The following is a 20,065-nucleotide window of genomic DNA, read 5'->3' on the forward strand; positions in this document are numbered from 1 at the left end:
GAGACCTAGGCATTATCAGACTTCAATAGCTAGAAGATAAATTAGTAGGTTATCAAACCAGCAGTCATGAAAAGTGAGCTCTTGCTGAGGAGGTTGATGTAAAATCTCAATCTGAGTGGAAAGGCTACAGAAATAATGCTAAGAGTATTTCCTAATGAATACATCTGGGTATTAACCTTTCTGGTTATTTGAACAGTTTTGCTCCACCTTTACAGTAACAAGCTTAATGAGAAAATTAATTTTCACACAAGCTTTGTCACCTCTGGACAAAACAGATTAAAGCTGAAGTTGCACATTATGACTGAGCTGGTCTAGCTGGATTATTGCTGCCAAAAAGAGAATGTCTTGGCTTCTCCTTTGTGCTCATTTTGTTGCTCATCTGATCCCATGGTGAGATAATTCACTTTATTAATCTTGCATGAAAAAAAAAATATCTGTTTCCCTTTTTGTTTTGCCTTGTTTTGTGTTTGACTGCCAGGTTGGTTTTCTGTCAGTTTAATGACTTGGCTCAGGCCACTGCAGGATCAGAAAGGAACTCCAGAGAAGTCTGTGGCTGGGAGGGGAGTTGACAGCAGGAGAGAGCATTGCACTAAATTCTTAAGACTGGCTCAAGCCATAACATGTAACTTTATCTTCAAAGTTCTTTCATGTATTTCTTCAGTCACACTATTCATTGGAAAAAGAAAGGATGAGAAGAATTGCAAGTATGAAAGGTACTTGTCCATGTAGAGAATGAGTCCAGCAAACAAATCTTTTGTTCAACAAAACAAGGAGTCAACTGCCCCCAGACTTTTCTGCTACCACTATCTGTAGCCTATAATGAAGAAGCAGACACCTGCTGTCAAAGTTTGAATTACAGCAAATTATACCACTGTACATAATTGGTGGAAAAATAACATTAACAATTAAATTTTTTTTTTTTTTTTAACAAAATGGATGATTTATTAAGCTTTGGGTTTGCCCGTGGCTGTTACATAAAAACTACAAATGTAATTGTTACAAGCTGTTTATTTAGAGTCTGCTGGATTGTTTATTTGAAAGTTATTTTTGTAATAAATATCCAGTATGACATACAGTTAAAATTTTTCCAGAACTTGAAATCCTTTGTGTTCTCCACTGTTGTATTATCTTTGTCATGTCAGACTTTAAAACATTTAATGTCACTGGCTGTGCATGATAGAGCCTTTGTTTTACACTCACCAGAACTACTTTTACCTTGTTTGTGACTACTAAGCTAGTAAGAATGACTTCCTGCATTTTGTAGTCTCCCTTCATCCAAAATGAGAGTAAGGCAAATAGTACTGAAATGAAAATAACTTTGCATTTACTTAGATTATTCAAGGATTAATGTTGAAACAAAACACATAAAAGAAGATTTGGCCATAAAACTGAAGCATTAACTGTAATGAGAAGAGATCTGTTTAAAGGAACAGAAAGGAGCAGGACTTGGGAGAGACTAAAACAAATGGGGGGGAGGCATCACAGCATCGTCTCTGCTTACTGCACATTATTTTTATTCTGTGCACAGTATGTACAGCTATAAGTTAGAAAAAAAGAGGCAACTAAAAACTCTTTATAGCCATCTATATCAAAGACTGGACATACACATCACCATAGGTTTTTGTGTTTCATTGATGCTGAAGGTATGAACTGGGGAGTCAGGAAGACATGAAACTAAGACGTTTCTTTGAATTTTGTTTGAAATGATTGATAAGAGTGCCAAGGTTTGGAACACATTTTTCTACAGTTTGTTAAACCTTGCCTATGCTATATGTTCTAAGCATTTTTATAATGCAAGTTAACATTCAGATTTTTTTGTGCTACAGAAAATATTCCCTGCAAAAGGGGACAAACACTCTCCACAAAAGCAGCGTCATTTTTATTTTGAAGGGGAGTAGGGATGGAAATACTATTTTAAAATAAAGGATAAGAAGATTTCTGTAGTATGAAATTAGCCAATGTTTTACCTGGTCTGCAGAACTTGCGATAGATGAAGTGCTGCTTTGAGGGGAAGGGCCCAGAGAACGGTTTGCAGCTTCTGGCACTTCTAGAAAAGAGAAAGAACAACACGTATAAAAGTTTTCAAAGTATGTTTGTTATAATGTAAGAAATCAATTTGTTACAAGATCTGGAAATGCTTGACCTTTAATATCACTCAGGAAAGCTGTCTGCTGTAAATGGATGGGGCCTATATAAGTGCTGGGACGCTTGCCTGCCCAGAAGATTAGCCTTGCTTATGAAGAGAAAACCAGTTTGGTTAACAATTTGTTTAATAGCCAGATCTAGACTTAGGGTACAAGAAAAAACTCCCCCCCCCCAACGTGAACGAATGTAGCAACAGATAAGAAAATGCAGGAACACAATGCAAATAGCACTCAGTCCAGTGTGAGAAGTAGTCATATAGGTGAGGGAGTCATGAAAATGAATGTAGCTCAGAGATAATTTTTCACTAATACAGTCCAACTGAATTGTTTGTATGCATGTGCAAGAAGCCCAGGCTGCTAAATAGAGAAGCAGAATTATTAGGAAAGACTATGAAGCTTGATTATAATTGTAATAACAAAGCATCGTAGAAAATAGTTGTTAGGGCTGAAATACAGATGTCAGAGTTTAAGAAATCAGGAGCCAAATGTTTGAGTAGTGTTGCTTAGTAATATGAGAGAAATATGGGAAATAAGTATAGATAATTGTTTTCTGGTAAAACAGAATCTTGGTCCAAGAGTATAGGTGTCTGCTATGGGTACTTCCAGTCAGAGTTAAGTGCAGATCAATGTACTAGAGAAGATGATTGTAGAAAGTTAAGTGTTACTTATTTTGTTATTATGGGAAGCCTTATTTCCTGTGTGTTTTACTTACTGGGGAAAACAAATGCCACTGGGATTGTTAGCACTCACGTATTCCTGGACGTGATGCTCTGCAGACTGCATTATCAAATCTTCACTAATATAATTCTGACTTAGATTTCAGTTTAGAAAGGAATAAGAATGTTATAGATGAGCCCATATAGTGACCAGAGTTAAAAAATTCAGTTGGACTGGAGAGCTCAGAGACAGCTGTGTGAAGTAGGTTTAAAACTTCTTTTGTAGATGCAACTGTCTGGAAGCTGCATTTCAAGTGGAGGGGAGACATTGTAAGTTCCAGATCTCAAGGAATTAGAAACCAAGGATATTCAATATTAAGAATTTTGGGGTTTTCTCTAAAGTTTTGACTGACCAGCTGCAAAAGCTACAGTTGAAAAGTAGATTGTATGAATAAAGTAAGAACTGCCAGAAGTTAGCCCAAATTAGACTTGACAAAAGGACATTGAAATAAGTAATAAAAGATTCCTTAGCTGTGTGAAAAAGGAAAGAGAGATGGGGCTTCATGCAGTAACAATTTTATTGATTTTAAAGGTAATCTAGGTACTAAACAAATAGTAGTTCTGATACAGAAATGGAAATTTCCACAATGGAAGCAAAGCTTAAATAACTTAGTACAATTGAACTGGTGGGCCCACATAATCTTTACCCCAGAAATTTCAAAAACTGGCACATGAAATTCAGGGGTAACAGTAATTTTAAATAATTTTCAAGTCAGGATGGTACCATATGATTAAAGGATACCAAAAATAATTGCTGTACCTAAAGTTGGAAAAAGTGAGCTGAGCATTACAGGCCTTTCTGTCTATTCCACAGAACAAGGCCCTAGGAGAGACTTTGAAGGAAATAACATTAAGATTTGGAGGTAAAGATACAACTAGTAAGACAAAATCTGAAACTTACCCAAGTAGATAAAATGTTACAGCTCTTTGATAAAATAACAGAGTTCTACAAAAAGGGAATATGGCACTGTACTTAATCTGGACTTCAGTGGAGCATCTGATACTGTGCCATATGGGAAATAAGTCCTTTTAGTAGAAAAGATAAAAGTTAGCTCTAGTCTTGTATGGGGACAAAAAAAAGATGACAGGTTATGCTGAAGGGACATTCGAGATTAGGGACCAGTTGTATGTGTGATAAAGTTGTTGCTGGACCTGACACAGAAGAAGATGATGTTAAAGAAAATTTACTAATCAGAGCATCATTTAGCACCACATGAGCTCAAAGAATAGTTACACTTCAGAGAGCAGTAAGAATTTATGCTTTAAGTTGAAGCACATCAGTTGTGTGACAGGAGCAGACAAACTTAAGAGCATCAGTCAATGTCATTAAGATGAACCATTATTATACTTCCTCAGCAGAGGAGATATAATTGCAACATCCATCAGGCAAACATTTCCAGGAAATAGATGCACTAATAGCAGCATATAAGTTTAAGCTACACCAAATGCAGATTTCTATGTGCAATTCTTACCATTTATTTACAATGTGAAAGATATGTTGAGGCTGAACACATGGAGAAAAGGGCTTATAGGAAGGTCAGAAAAGTGTCTGCTCATAAGAGACTAGAAAAATGCTAAATCTAATTTACACTTCTGTGCAAAGAGAGTAAATATACATATTACCTAATTTAACTGTGAACTGAAACAAAGTTCCTCTCGGAAAACAGAAGAGCTTTAGCATTTGCCTTTATAAAAATACTTTTTTTTCCCCCCTCCTGTAGAGAAAGAATAAATTGGAGGCAATAATAATCTGTCAGTCTTCTAGGCAAGAGAAGCCTGGAACAGCCCAGAAATGTCATATTTAGGATTCTTTTGTGGCAAGGAAGATTGATGGAATCTTTATTATGATGGGAAATGGCCCAAACTGCCTTTGGTAGAAATTTCCAGTAGTCATAAATGGAAATGAAGCACCCAATTTCCATCAATTACCCTGACATACTTCCTTAATTTTACTAGCTGAGCTAAGACCCTGGATACTTGATCTCCTCTTTGTATGCATTACAGATATATTAATTCGAAAATAATTAATATGCATGGCATATTGAAATAATCTTAAATCAAAGATTAATTTGAAATTACAAGTTAATCACATATTAATTCAAAAACTGAATTATACTTACTTGGCAGAATTGAGAACTTTTGGAGCAGAGGCCTGAAATAAATATCAAGAGATTACAGAAAGGTCTGAGGGGATCTACCCTGTTCTGATATCATGAAAATTGTGTATTTGAAGCATGCAGTGATAGAATGTGTTCCATCTTACCCATCTGTCCATTGAGAAATTAAGAGTCTGATACAGGTATTTAAAAAAATTATATCCCACTAGTACTGAAAACAAGGAATTTAAACCTGGTTTAAATCTCCATTACCTTCCTTATGAGATATTATATCCTTCCCTGCTTTTTGGTGATGGCTATAGTATTTGGATGCATTCATTTGCTATGCTTTATTTTTGTGCTACTGTGAGGCTTCAGGAACCACAACTCTCAACAGAAGGCTACAGTGAAAAACAGTGCTTCCCTTTGAACCTCTCACAGCTGTATTCAGAACAAGCAGCAGGTGCTGGTGCCCTGAAATATTCAAAAGATCATGGAAAGAAATCTTACTTCTGTGCACCACTTGGAAGGGGTGGAAGTGGAAGCTCTTGGTTGGAACTTCGTCGTCGTTCTGCTGCTGTAGGTTTTTCTGTGGTTTGGTAAAACAAATGTTAGAGTCAAGATTTCTTCAGAAACATATTGTCCCAGATAAGAGAGTTCCAGCAGTTGAAGGAGGGTTTCTTTTGCTATAACGTTTGGGAATTTTTCTCACATGGCAGCTTGCTATCGCGCTACTTTCTTTGTTAATTAGTGGCATACCAGCAAATTTCTCGGCAAATAGCTGTGCTGTGGCTGCCTGCAGGGTCGCAGTGGGACACTTGCCTTCTGAGAGGCGAGCTGTGTGACACAGGGGGAGGACACTGGGGCAGGCTGCCTGCAAGAGCTGGCTGGTTGGCTGCATCTCACCCTGGTGTCAGACAGCAGCTCCTGCTGAGCCTTTGCCTGGAGGAGCAGGGACGGGACGCAGTTTGTGTCTGTGCCAGGAGTCGGCTCCCTGTGAGGTGGTTCTGGCTGAGAACTGAGTGATTCGCCTCCCTTCCCTCCTTGCCACTCAGAGGGCTATATGGCACATTTCTGGTCCATTATTGTCCTACATTACCCCGCCAGTAACCTCAATAGTTTTACTGTGACTGATTTCAGAGAACAATGATATTCAGTGCAGCTCAGGCTGGCCAGATCCAGCCTGAAACGGCTGAAACCAAACACCCCTCAAAAAACCAGAATAAGTTGAATGCGGTGTTATTTGTTTCATGTTTCTAATAAGAAGGAAATTTAATTCTGATAAATGTCAACTTTTTCACAGTAGTGGAGATAATTTACCTTCATTTGCAGTTAAGATCTCTCTGGACGGTAAACATGGTTTCTGCAATGAAACAGAAGGACACCAAATATTAAATGGCATGTCACTAGTACAGCAAATGTTTATCTTTTTATACTTTTTGTGAACTAGTTTACATGTAGACTTGACAACATCCTGGAGGAATTAGGAGGCAGAGACACAGCCATTCTCTGAAGAGCCTCTTAATTGTACAACCTTGAAGCTCAGGATTTTGCAAAATAGATTTGGAAAGAATCCCAGTTTGTGGGTATAAATAGACAGACAAAATCTGGAGACATGTGTTTGTTTTTTTTAAACTTCCATTGGTAAGTTTGTGGTGTAACAAATGATTCATTCTTATCTCAGGCCCAAAAATGAAGAGTCTATCCCTTATTGAGCTATGCTCACAAATTTCTGAACAGCTTTCTTTTTACTGAAAGTTAAACTATCAGTTTAACTCACAGTAAAAACTCAACCAACCTTCCAGTTTCAATTTTTTTTTCGTTTTGAAACAATGATAATAAACTGCCAGTTTTGAAACACTTTTCAAATTAATTTATTTGAAAATTTTAACCAGTCGTCTTACTTTCTCCCACTAGAGATTTTGCAATATTTTTCTAATGATGAAATACTTACTGAAAAACCTCTAACAAATTTGGTAAAATCCTGTCACTCTTACAATGAACTCATGTTCCCCATAGGCAGCCCTGTATATTTCCAGGAATACTTCTGAATGGCCTGTGTTCCCATTTATTTCTCATTTATTCAGGTCTTGCACTGTGTTTATTGCTACATCCTGGAGTATTGAATCCAAATATCCCTTTAATCAAAATACTTTCCCACTTGAGCTTTCTCACTGCTCTTAGTTCAGGTAATGGCACCCAAATATTTCTTTTCCTTATAACTCTCTTCCCCCTCATCTTTTTAGGCATTTAAGTTGTACCCAAACATATGATAAAATTAGGTTTTACAGTACATTAAAAATTTAATAAAATTATCATTTGGTTATGCAATTACAAGTCAACTTACTGGTGAATTTACCACATTAGAAGTTTTCTTGCTGAAGATTGGAGGAAAAAGAAAACAAAAAAAGTGTATGGTTACTTGGCAGATACATGAATTCATTTAGCAATTAAGGATCAGTGTCATTGATTCTCAAGGTGTTTCTATCTAAGATGGGATGCACTGGATAGCTGTAGGACTTAGAAACAAAAAAGAATAAGAAAAGAATTAGGGTGTCAGATGTAATGTGGGTATTTGGGAAAGGTATTTATGCAAGGAACCTACAGTCTGTCCAGTACGTAAGATGACAACTTGGGTGGGGCAGAAGAACTTTAATGACAAACACAACTAGGCTTGCATATGCTAGTGCTGCAGTATGAGATTAAATTAAGCAAGCCAGCACCTGCCATAAGTGGCAGGCAGTGAAGGGCTACGCCACACAAACAGTATTCCTCTGGAAATAACAAAATATTAGCTTGCCTTTCTCTAGTTAGGATATCTGTCTCAAACAGCAATAAAAATTATTCCTGAATTCCAATTGCCATAGGCAAGGATAGGAGTTAGCTCCTAATATACCTATTAAAGCACTCCCCATCAAAGAAGTAGTTTTATTATTTTTTACTCACAGGCCCCTTGGTAATGGAGATGGAGTTGCTCCAGGCAGAAATCTGGATTCTTGTGTGTTATTGAATCTCTGACCTAGAGATGCAAGCAACATCTTAAGTATGCAATATTAGCTGTATCTGAACAGTGGATTTTCCCCACTGCCATTTTAGTGTTAATGTAATAAAAGTAAAAAATATCCATTGGTTTAATTTTTATCTTAACATATTTTCACTCTGATTATACTAGAAAACAGTTCAGTAACACTTCTTGCTTGTTGCTCACCGTTATAGATAAAATTTACACTGACACACTACACTGCATTCTATATTAAGGTCACCAGTGGCATATCAATCCCTCTCATATTGCCATGTTTTCAATATGGAATACTTACTCTCATCATTATTGTTTGCTTCATGGTCCTGTAATGGAAAAATAGGTTAGATTTGATATGAAGAAATTAAAAAAAGGAATTACTGTGTACAGTTTTGGGTCCTTCACTACAAGAAGGACATTGAGGTGCTGGAACATGTCCAGAGAAGGGCAACAAAACTGGTGAAGGATCTGGAACACAAGTCTTACAAAGAGTGGCTGAGGGAGCTGGGGTTGTTTAGCTTGGAGAAAAGGAGGCTTGGGGGAACCTTATCACTATCTAAAACTACCTGAAAGGAGGTTGTAGCCAGGTGGGAGTCAGCCTGCTCTCCCAGGTAACAAACAACAGGACAAGGGGAAATGGCCTCAAGTTGCACCAGGGGAGGTTTAGATTAGATACTAGAAAAAATTTTTTCACTGAAAGGGTGGTCAGGCATTGGAACAAGCTGCCCAGGGAAGTGGTGGAGTTACCATCCCTGGAAGTCTTCAAAAGGTGTGTGGATGTGGCACTTGGGGATATTGTTTAGTGGTGAACACAGTGGGGCTGGGTTAATAGTTGGACTCAATCTTAGAGGTCTTTTCCAACCTTAATGATTCTTTAATGAGAAGTGCATAAATAATCAATATGGCTTTGGCATCTGTAGTGATTTTTAAAGCAATATTTGTACAGAATGCATATAGGATCCATAATATTTTTAATTAGCTTTTAGGATGTAATTTGAAAAATTTAAAGCAAACATCAAAGTTCAAACTTTCTAATAATCTTGAGATTGCCTGTAGTGTTGAGAAAATTGGGCCTGAGTGTTGCAGCGAGACCTTTTGGTTCATGTTTAATTTCTGAGCTGAAGACAGAAATTTTGCAGCAGATTTGAATATACTAAAAACACATCTTCCACTGAAAGAAGGAAACTGAGTAAACTGTCTTTACACCATGCTAGAATTGAAGCAATCCAACTAATTTCCTGGCTTCTTCTGGAGATGCTTACTTTTGGCCCTCATTTCTTGTCTTGTAGGGAATCGGACTCCCATATGATAAGTACCTTTCAAAGAGGCACCAGGTATTAATTTGTCCATCTTCATCTTGCCAGTTAATGACTTTTCACTAGTGTTGGTCAAAAATGCATCCATTCTCTGGTTGGAGAGGTGTAATCCATCATCCAACAGTTGGGGAAGTGAAACATGGAGAAATTATTTTCCCAGTCAGCCAGGGCCTTTGAGAGGAACAAGGGTTACAGTTCTGTGCACATGATCAGTGCTGGTTGGTGTTGACAGTGGATTGAATGGGAGCAGTTAACAGATGTTTCAGTTATTGTTTGCTTTGTCAATGTGCATAGTTAGGGATGGAAAAGCACAACACAGCATTTGACAAACATCATGCTCATTACCATGTTTTTTGTTTAAATCTGTAAGGGCTGACCACTTACAAAACAAGCAAAGACCCTAAAATTTGGACTACACTGACTAACTCTTTCCTAGGCTGACTCTTGTGACAAACTGGCTAACTGCAATGACCCAGGAGCTGAATACATCCATGGTACAGATGAGTGTTTGGGAGCTTCATCCTTGGAGCTGTAATTAACTCGGTATGTGGCTCCAGCAAAAGGATAGTCTCCTTTTACTCTGCAAAGCTGGGATGATATCCATCTCAGAGCTAAGCTCTGACAATACATTAATGGAGAGGTTTCAGCTGCAATGTGGCACTTGAGTCTGTTGTGAAGCAGGAGTAGTATTCTTAGTGCTACTCAGATAGCGGAATTTGTGTCCAACACTGTCCCTTCAGAAGCATTTTTGTCCTCTAATCTATTGGTAAGAAAAGCTGAGAAACTGTTTCACAGAAGAGAAATCATGACCTTGGCAACACTTGGGAATTGTTCAGCATCCCATGGGATATAGATCTAAATGGGAAGAATTTTGTGATGGGGTAGAAGGGAAACTAAAATGCTGATACTGTTGTATGTACAAAATACTTGGTATATATAGAAATTGAAAATAAGACTCATATACCACCTGCATAATGTTACCATAACATCTAATCCTATGATATGACCCCAAATTCCTAATTTTGAGTGTCTAATTTCTCTATATAGCTATTGGTAGACTGATTATTTCTTAGGTACAACTCAGACCATTGGGCCAGGATGCAGTTTGATGCACATGGCTTTTGGCACAGCTACTGATGCAGTTACTGTCACCCTGTTTCTTGATAGCTGGCTCCTCATGCACACCCTTTTGTGCTGGAACAACTGTGAGTAGAGCTATGGTGCACAACAATTTATGTAACTAATCTGGCTGAAAAAGAATCTTTTGTGCATTTGCTTTTGCTCATTTCTGCAGTTAGACAAGTTTCCAAGTAGTTTGCTTCAAAAAACCTTTGTTCCAGCACAGTGGAAGGGACAGACTGGGGACAAGAGTAGAGGGAGAAGAGAATTGACTGAAACACAGCCTTAGGAACCCAAAGCTTGTAATTAGCCCTTCATGGAGTGTATTTTCTAGTGATACTGGTTACTCAGACTACCCAGTCTGACATTTTAGAATGTTTCCATTTTCAGAAAGCATTAATCACTCATCATCTGAGAGGAATGAAGCTCAAGGAAGGTACTTCAGACTGGGCAAAATTGCCCTTTACTACTTAATGTTCCTGGTGTTCAGCTGCTATTTTGTAAGACAAGAAATTATTTTTGTGGACTGAAAAATATATCCCTTAAAACATTTAAACTTTTTCTTGGATCAATACAGATGTCCAATGCTCTTTTGTCCAGAAGATTAATAGCAACAATTACAATATTAGATGAATATGACATTGAGTCATCTGTTTCTGTTACTTAATCCAGATAATAAAAAGCATCCATCTATTTATGTATAAAACACAGCCCAAGTTTAACACATTCTTTTATAGTAGTCCATTGATTACTCACTGGTTTTGGATGAAGACGACTTCTGGGAAGAGGCAAAATATTTCTGAAAAATATAAAAAATATTTCTGAAAAATATAAAAAATATTTCTGAAAAATATAAAAAATATTTCTGAAAAATATAAAAAATAAATGGAGTAGGATTTATTTGTGTAATTTCTTGGCTCAGATATGCTTTTCAAGATCTAGAGAGAAGGAGGTCTCCTGTAAATAGTTTTAATTCCAGCTATGCACTGCTGCAGTGGCTGTGATGCTGTGCTGGTGATGCTGTGCTGGTGGTGCTGTGCTCTTGGTGTGGAACTAATCTAGAATAGCTTCTGTCCTGGCCTATTTTGTAAAGCAATGTCCTAGAGATGAGACAGTGGTTATGAAGCAGCTTCCTACACTTCTAGGGACACAGGAGTGAAGTAGGCTGCATGCTCAAGTATACTTTTTCTCTTTTCCTCCAGAGGCTTGGAGTACAAATTGTGGATTTACTGTGTCCAGTTTCTTTACAAGCAATCCTGTGCCCCTGCAAAAACATTGCATTTGCAGGGGTGCAGAGATGGCTAACAGAACTTTAAACTGGCTTTCAGAGATATTTTGTCCCTGCACTGGATCCCTAAAGGGATATTCCAGAAAATACTATCCATTTGGCAAACTGGCTTGACTGCAGAAGTTCACAAGAAAACTAGAGCTTTCAGTTCTCATCTTGTCCCAGTGAGTGTCCTGACAACTGTTTGTTGTCAGAAGGCTACACATTAGAGAGGAGAAAATCTTCTCTCTGCTAATATTTCCTATTGATCTAAGCTGCTGTTGACTTACCTGCAAGTCTCCTGTTTAGGTGGTTCTCTGGTCATACTGTGCATGTGGGAGTGCTCTGTATTCTTGGCAGGTATAGACAGAAGTGGCTTAGTGAACCTAGTAATAAAACATGCATTAAGAAATGAAAATTATATTTAACAATTGTGAATACAAAGAAAACCTCTCTTTCTCCTCCCCTACCCCCTCAAAATTCTAAAAAGTACCCTTAAGAGGTATTTCTTTTTAATGTGTTGTGCTTGGGTTATTGAAATTAGCATAGAAATGGTTGATAATTTTTGTATAGATAATCTAAAGAGATATTTACTGCATATATATCTTCTAGAGAAAGAATTATCAAACATGTTGTATCTAGATAAGAAAATATATTTTCTGACAAGTTTTAAATAATGCACAAACATTCACAGCAATGGGTTACCTGGCTACCGGTGGTGGTGGTGGTGATGGTTTTTCCTGTAAGAGAAAATGCACTGAATTTTTTGGTCACTTTTTGATTTCATGAAATACATTTGTATGATCCTATTTATGTTACCACATCAAGATATTATTTTTGCATTGTGGTATAGATTTCTATTAAAGCCTGGTCTGGTAATCTGCACTAGGATGGGAGAGGCAAGAACTCAACACCAGTAAATCTGCTTTGGCCATATTATGTCAGTACCAGCAAGTGGGAAGAAAATTACTGTGTCAGAGCTGTCATTGCTCCTCTGCTGCAGTTCTGCTTCTGAAAAGCATCCCGTTAGGCTGCTGCTTCCCAGACTGGATAACTGTCACACAGGACTGGGAAATTGCTGCCCCTTCCCATTTACTCTGTTCTGCAGACCTTTGGAATCAGTCTGCCAGCTTTTCTGAGAAGGGAGTGTCAGAAAGTTTTAAGTGCAGACAGAGATTTGTTCCCATTTTTCCCCTTGAAAGACTGATAATCTTTTTTCGCAATCATATTTGTACCCTGCCTGAGAGCAATGCAAGTCATACTACAGAAAGGCCTCACCTCTTCTTCAGGAACCTCATAGACTTCTGTAGGACAGGAAGGAAAAAAAAAAAGTGTTCTTTGGTTAGCAAAAACATACTACATGTTACCAGAAAAACTGATCTGTTTTGTATCAGTTGTACTTCTGACTCTGGAAAAATATCTTGGAGAATCTGCTCAGAACTTGATTCTGCCTCCAAAACTCTGGAGTAGCAAAATCCCCGGTCTTCTAGTGGAAACTTCAGGAAATGTCCCAGGAATTCTGATCAACAGTCACTGCATTAATGAAGTTTCCACCCACCCCACAACCTTTTTTTTTGTTTTGCTTTTCTTTCTTTTTCCCCCCAAAGCAAGGTGAATGTTTGTGTTGTACAAACACGGGACAGTTTGGAAAAAATGTGTTATCACACCTGTGCTAGCATTTAGCCTTTCCTTGACTCTCAGGGAGGAAGAGATAGGTGAATCATAAATACAAGCTGGTGCATCTGCGTGGCCAGCATCCATTCTCTGACACACACGTATGTTTTAATTCGTAGATGTTAAGAGCAAAACCCACAAGCATTCTTATCTATGTTCAGTTTCTTCAATGAAAATAGAACCCTACTTCAAAAAATTTCACGTCAGGCTTCCTCACTTTGTTGTGCTGAAGTGTTTGAGTTCCCACCAGGGGGAGATGTTTTATTTTTAGTAACGTCTGTCAGGAGCTGGTTGTTGCTCGACACTGATTTACAGAAAGGCTGAGATTGAAAAGGGCATTTTAAAATGTCTGGAAAGTAACTAACGAAATCTTAAATCATTCAGTAAGAATTTTAGTTTATGACTTGTAGTTTGCAACTTGAAAGCTAAACGTATTACTAATGAATATGCAAAGCTTTTTAAAGAACTGTCATAAGTCTGTAAAGGTTACATTCTAAGCAATTAATGGGATAATGAGGATACAAAACAACTCTGAGTTGGCACTGGAAGATTAAACAAGTATATCTGCACTTACAAAAGCAAATAGGATTCCTCTTATTTGCTTCATCTTTTGGTTTTTTTTTTTTCCAAATAAATTGCTCTTTATAGAACTTAAATGGGAACAAAGGACAAGCAAAACATCAGCCTATAAGGAACTTCTATATGGTTAAATCCTGATGTGGTCAAAGTATTAGGTCTTGATTCCTATAGTGAAATGGGATTACTAACATACCGAGCCCTATAATTGTTTTTGCCGTATTGATCTATTTGCATTCCTCCACTAAAGCAAAAGACTAAAAATGAATTAATTTGGGCAAAGAAATTGCTCTACTTTTATTCATGCTTAAAATGGATTTACTATTCAAGCTAGGCAAAGCAACTGCTACAACAGAGAAAAACTAAAGAGGAACATATTTAAGTTTTACTGAAGTATGTCATAAGGTTTGTGTTGTGAATATATTAAGTGTAATTTAATATTCCTCAGTCTTAGATTATTTTCTTTTAACAGTGATACAAACTCCACGTACCTTGCATATCAGAAGTAAGAGAAGGCTTTGGAGAAGTAGGGGGGCCTGGCTTTGTTGTCTTCATAAATCTGTTCCCAGGAGCTAAAAACATATTTTATTCATGTACATACATAATTGTGCATGTGTGTGTATATACATATATATTTACATATGTGTACACATCTATTTATATATACACATGTTAACAAACTAACAATGGAACAAATTAACAATAAGAATGAATATTAAGTAGGTCCAAGTGGTAGCCTTTTTGTGTGACCTTGAATAAATCAATCGAGTCAGAAAGCAGCTCTTATTTTAAAAGGGAAACATTATTCAGTGTTCATGCCTTCCTGAATAGGTTTGATACTGTCAGTGATGTCAGAGAGCAGAATTACTTAGTGTTCTCTGTTTGCTTTTCACCTTTAGGCTGTAGTAATTTCACTCTCCAGCTAAATATACTACAAATAGTGAGATTAAAAACAAAATAAAAAAATACAATCAAAGTCTGTCTTTATCTGAAATATTTAAAAATGTTTGTTCTTCTCCTAAGGCACTTCAGTAAACAGAGAATTTTAATGCTGTAGCTCCCTTGGATGATTAGGATCACATGCCTGGTTGTACAAGGGCTGGACTTAGAAATAACTGAGAGAGGCAGAAATTAAACATGGCTTCCAATAAGGTTAAAAATAATAAAGTTAAAAATAATTTTCCTTGGCCTGGTCATGAGCCAAATGCCTTTTTACAGACTGTGTTTTCTCTAATAGCTGCATCTCCACTCTTTGAACCCTAGAAAGAGACATTATTTGATCAATTTTTTTCCACTGTTGTTCCTAAGAACACAATAATTATTAGCTTAAATGACTAAAACTCACATTTTGTAGGTAGTGACATGCTGCTTTCTGTGGGTTCAATATAGTTATCGTCATCATTGTCCACTGGCACAATGTAATTATCCTGTGAGAAATGCAGGACAAAAATCTACCAGTTAAACCTCCATCACATCAACCAACTGTTGGGATTGAAGCAGTTTACAACAGTTGTCATTTCACAGTGACTGCTATTTCAGACATTTATCATCCTATGTGGATGGAATTCCCAAAGACTGAAAGCCCTTTACCAAATAATTCCAGTTCTAGACTGGTGCATGAAAGCCCTCCTCCCTTCCCTTTGGTCCTGGAGTAGTCTTTGAGGTTACTGTCTCCCACTGCCTGCAGCTTGTTACGGATGATCAGAAACTACTTTGTGGTCTAAAGAGCCTCCTTGGTACTCAGAGTAGGCAGATATCCCCCAGGGCTCAGTATGGTACTCACAGGTCACTGTGATGTACACTGTGATTTGTCCATAGAGGCTAAGAAAGGGACCAGGTCATGGCATTGCTCTGATCTGTCTTATTGGTCTGGAGTCATCAAACATTTAAACAGCCAAAACAAGTATATATGTAAACTTTACCTCATCATCACTACACTCCTTAGGCTTTGGTGGTACTTTTGGTTTTGCAGCAGGAGACGGCAGTGGCAGGGATGGCACACATGGTTTCTTTGGTCTGGACATGGCTGGACTGGGTGTACTTGGAAGAGGTTTGTTGATGGGAGGAAGCTGCTGGTGACTGGTGCGATTGTCTTTTAATGTGGAAAAAACCAACAATTTTAGGAAAAATTACACATTAGCCTCTGCACTGTCTTCTACTACCTGTGCAAACAAGTCTTTACTTGTGACTGCAGCTCAGGTCAAAAGGCAGACCTGAGCATAGCTGGTCCTGATGTTGAGACTTGTGTGTAAACTGGTCCTGCCACCTTCATTGCTCATGGTGGCAACCCCCTCCTCTGTAACAGGCTGCAGAGGTTACTTAGGCACTGACTGTTCTATGAACAGCTGTTTAACTCCTTAGGGAAACAAGGAGTTACACAGCTCACACACCTCATGGCTGGGTGGTCCTTTTGTTAGTATGTCTTGTGCTGGTATGAACTTTGGTGATAGGAAGTGAGAAAGAACGTATCTGACATATGAGAAAAACAACTGTTACACAGCACAAAGGGTGGGACTGGAACATAAATTATGCCAGGTTCTCTGGGGTGTCATTTTAACAACTGCCTTTACAAAGAACGCATAAATGAAGTGCTGATAAACTTCTGTGAGTACACATGTGGTATTTTAGCACTTTGATAAATATTCTGCAACTAGGAACAGTCTTGTATCATACCAAAGTGAAAGCAGGCATGTCAGCGTTTCTTTTCCACGTCTCAAATCTTCATCTATCTGAAGCTAACTTTCATTCACTTCAATGCAATCTTTCCATGGTTGAAAATAGTGGAAACAGAAAGAAAAAAAATGCCTCTACACTGGATGGATGTAAATAAAATCTTGATCCTGTTCTGTTTTTCAGGATATTTATCATCCTCAGTACCAGTCTTCAAGGACAATATGAAATGAATATTTGGGCTACTTTGTCCTCTGTTTTTGGAATAATGATTGGAGAAACAGAGAAGACTAAGAACGGACCTGTCTAGTCTTCTATGCCCAATCTTTAATATGAATTCCTGCATCCTCATGCGTGGATTAATCTGGAGCCAAATTACTGATCTCTCCCATAACTTTGCTTGCATTTTGTAGTTAGTAGATGTATATTAAAGTCTCTAGGACACATTATATTAAAATTGTAAACTTAACTACCATCAATACTAACTTGTTTCATGCTGTAATACTAAAAACCCCTACCCCTGAATGCTGAAGACCTGACTGTCAGAGTTAAAAGCAAAGTCTTGAGGAAAGGACAGGTTAGTCTGTTTGAGGCCACATCTCTTCTGGTACTGATCAATAAGCAATTATCAAGCTGACATAGTCAACTATTCCATAACTACCTGCATATTCACCCCTAGAAATAGGAAAAGCAGAGGGAATCTTCTTTTTCTCCTTCTCACTTGGAGGTGGCTCATAGCTGTCATCAGGATTCTCTTCACTGGGGACCACATACATCTCAGAGTCAGAGTGGTCATCTGGATTTTCATAATCACTGTCCTAGAAAGACAGAACTTCCCATTTTTCATCTCATAACATATTTATAGCAATGTACAACACAAATATCCTTGCAGGAGTACAATAACTAAATTACAACAAGCTATCCTTGAAAGGACACATTACATTCCCTTTTAGTGCTTCCTCTTTAAACAGATGGGTGCTTCCACCTGCCTCCCCTTCTGCTCCTCCCAGGAACTTCCTGCTCCCTGTCTTCTTATGGTCTCCAAGGAGTCCTTTCACCTCAAGAGCTGTCTTCAAATTATGGATCAACAGCTTGTTTCCCTTCCCAGGACAGCTCCTTTCTAGTTCCAGCTGGGACTCTTGCTGTGTCTTGTCACTTCCTCTCCCTTTCCTATTAAAATGGTAATCAAGATCTAACTCCAGAAGGAAATTGGTCACTTCAGGCTGACAGTTGCACCATCACTTTACATGGCTGATGGCCATGGCTTGCTTCATTCTAGTGCTTTCTAAAATCTTAGCAGAAGTTTTTCATTTTTAAGAAGTGGCTTTCCTCTCCTTACCCTTTCTACCCTCCCTCCACCAAGTAAAAGATCTTACTGGTTTCTGAAATTATTGTTCAGTTTGAGAAGTCCCTCAAATTGATGCCATGTGCTTACTTATCCAAAAAGCTTAGTGTCCATGGCTGCCATTGACAGTGCTTCTGAAAGTACTTCTAAGTTGAGTGTAAAAAAATTGAGGTAGGTAAAAGTTAGTGGCTACTTGTGAATAAAGCTGATGTGACAAATAAGGTAATATTTCAGTAGTATTAAGTTAAACCACAACTAGATGATTCAAAACTAAACTTTTCTTATTATTTCTTGTGCTAACTTGCTGCTACAGTAACCTTCGACTACCCCAAAATATGTACTTACAAAATCATCTGACCATTGTTCCTCTTCATTGTCTGCATGTTCTAAACCAAACATAAGATTATTTAAGGAGATGGAAGAGTGAACATAGATGTTTATCTTAGATTGTTTTTTCAATCTATACTTATCATATTCAATTTAAAAAGAGTGGAAATAATTTCCTAAACAGTTTGAAGCAACACATCTGTCTTGCTTGTTTTTGACAAATTGTTTCAGGGCTGTCGGGAAAGCATTAGAAAATGCCAAACTGCACATGGTCCAAAGAGCAGAGCATGTACTTTACCCACAGTGTCCTGCTAATGCATCTCATTTTTAAGTAGGGGTGACAATTTCTAGATAATGAAACTATTGCTGACCTCTGGGCTCTGCACTTTCTTGGATAAAGCTCCAAGACAGGACACTAATTACAAATGTTGATGTTAAACATGGTACACTTATCTGATAACTTCCAAACTCTATTCTCTTTGCTTCAGTTATTGTCTTAAAAAGATGGCTGTTAACATGAACTAGTCTGTGGGCAGTGCTGTATGATAAGCAAGTAGAGTTCTACCTCTAAGGTAATTCATGATGTCAGTATTACATTTGTAGTATTAAGATTCTGAATCTGTGATGATCCATTTTTTCTTTTTTTTCCCTACTTACTTTCACATCAGTTTCTACCAGGGAGGGACTGGATGCAAATTCTCCTCCATTTTTTACAGCAGGCTGCCTACAGACAAAGACTGATTTTGAAAGAGTAGCTACTTGCTAATTTTTGCTAGCCTTTCATTTCAGAGGCGTGAACTACCTTCAGAGTTGTTGTTAATGGTACTCTGTACTCTCATTAAAAACAAATTAGGAGGCAGTGTATAACTGAAATACTGTTAGGCATATAGATAACAAATTTACACAGACATGCAGTTTAAATTTACATTAATACAGCCTTACCTGTAGCATAATCCCTTTGTGGTAGACTTGGTGGTGGCTTTTTTTTAAGGCTGTAAATGATAATTATTACATTTATGATCTCATAAGTGACATTCAGTAGAAGGGAGCTTTAGCCAGACACATAAAAAAGCTGATAACAAAAGATACCTGCAGCTGAGGAAATACAGATTACCATCACAGATGCTTAGCAAACAGCTGTAGAAGAATGCTTTGAAAAGCTAGAAACAGATAAGATATTAAAATATAATCTGATATTTTAATTCTTTTTTTCACTTAGAACATAGGTTGAGAGAACAGCTTCCTTGCTCACCCCTATCCTCTTCATTTCCAATGCAGAAACAGATAACGCAGGGGATAGAGATAAATGCATGTCTATTGGAAGATGAAAATCTGTTCAGGTTCAAAGAGGTTTTGCTAAGAGTATGGCAGAAGAAAGCGGTGTAGCACTCTCCATTTGTATTTTTAGAACTATAATTTTGCATGTACTTTATTTGCTGATTAATGTTTAAATGTACACCAGGTCTCTCAGTGCCAGATTCTGTTTCTACTTATTATTATTTTATGATGTTATGTCCCTTTTTTGGTAAAAACTGTTATAATGGCATTTGTAATACCAAGTGAATAAAAAAAAATTCGTAGAAAGACTGAAAGGATATTTATGGCTATACATATTCATATGTATATGCCTGTGCATGTATATATATTTAGCAAGCAGAAGTACACATATATGTAATCTATATGTATACACATATATACGTGGGTATTCATATATACCCCTCCTTGCTAACTTGCAGCTGTCCAAAGACACTGAATTACAGTCAGTTGAATTATTTCATTCTCTCTGCAACAAAAGA

General features: G+C 37.6%; 1 protein-coding gene across 1 annotated transcript in view; it reads right to left on the minus strand.

Annotated features, from left to right (window-relative positions):
* The window catches only part of BLNK (B cell linker), a 66,703-nt gene that overhangs the window by 5,301 nt on the left and 41,337 nt on the right, over window positions 1-20,065 (minus strand). The window contains exons 4-20 of the mRNA XM_029958472.1: window positions 19,212-19,261; window positions 18,288-18,328; window positions 17,259-17,415; window positions 15,850-16,019; window positions 15,273-15,354; window positions 14,419-14,499; window positions 12,956-12,981; window positions 12,383-12,417; window positions 11,968-12,063; window positions 11,167-11,209; window positions 8,274-8,301; window positions 7,903-7,975; window positions 7,304-7,334; window positions 6,277-6,319; window positions 5,467-5,545; window positions 4,981-5,012; window positions 1,968-2,047 (exon numbers count right to left, since the gene is read on the minus strand). Of these exons, the coding sequence (XP_029814332.1) occupies window positions 1,968-2,047; window positions 4,981-5,012; window positions 5,467-5,545; window positions 6,277-6,319; window positions 7,304-7,334; window positions 7,903-7,975; window positions 8,274-8,301; window positions 11,167-11,209; window positions 11,968-12,063; window positions 12,383-12,417; window positions 12,956-12,981; window positions 14,419-14,499; window positions 15,273-15,354; window positions 15,850-16,019; window positions 17,259-17,415; window positions 18,288-18,328; window positions 19,212-19,261 (1,147 nt within the window). The remainder of the gene's footprint in view (window positions 1-1,967; window positions 2,048-4,980; window positions 5,013-5,466; window positions 5,546-6,276; window positions 6,320-7,303; window positions 7,335-7,902; window positions 7,976-8,273; window positions 8,302-11,166; window positions 11,210-11,967; window positions 12,064-12,382; window positions 12,418-12,955; window positions 12,982-14,418; window positions 14,500-15,272; window positions 15,355-15,849; window positions 16,020-17,258; window positions 17,416-18,287; window positions 18,329-19,211; window positions 19,262-20,065) is intronic.

This window comes from Manacus vitellinus, unplaced genomic scaffold, assembly GCF_001715985.3.
Source record: "Manacus vitellinus isolate BGI_N305 unplaced genomic scaffold, ASM171598v3 scaffold_15_pilon, whole genome shotgun sequence".
Taxonomy (NCBI): domain Eukaryota; kingdom Metazoa; phylum Chordata; class Aves; order Passeriformes; family Pipridae; genus Manacus; species Manacus vitellinus.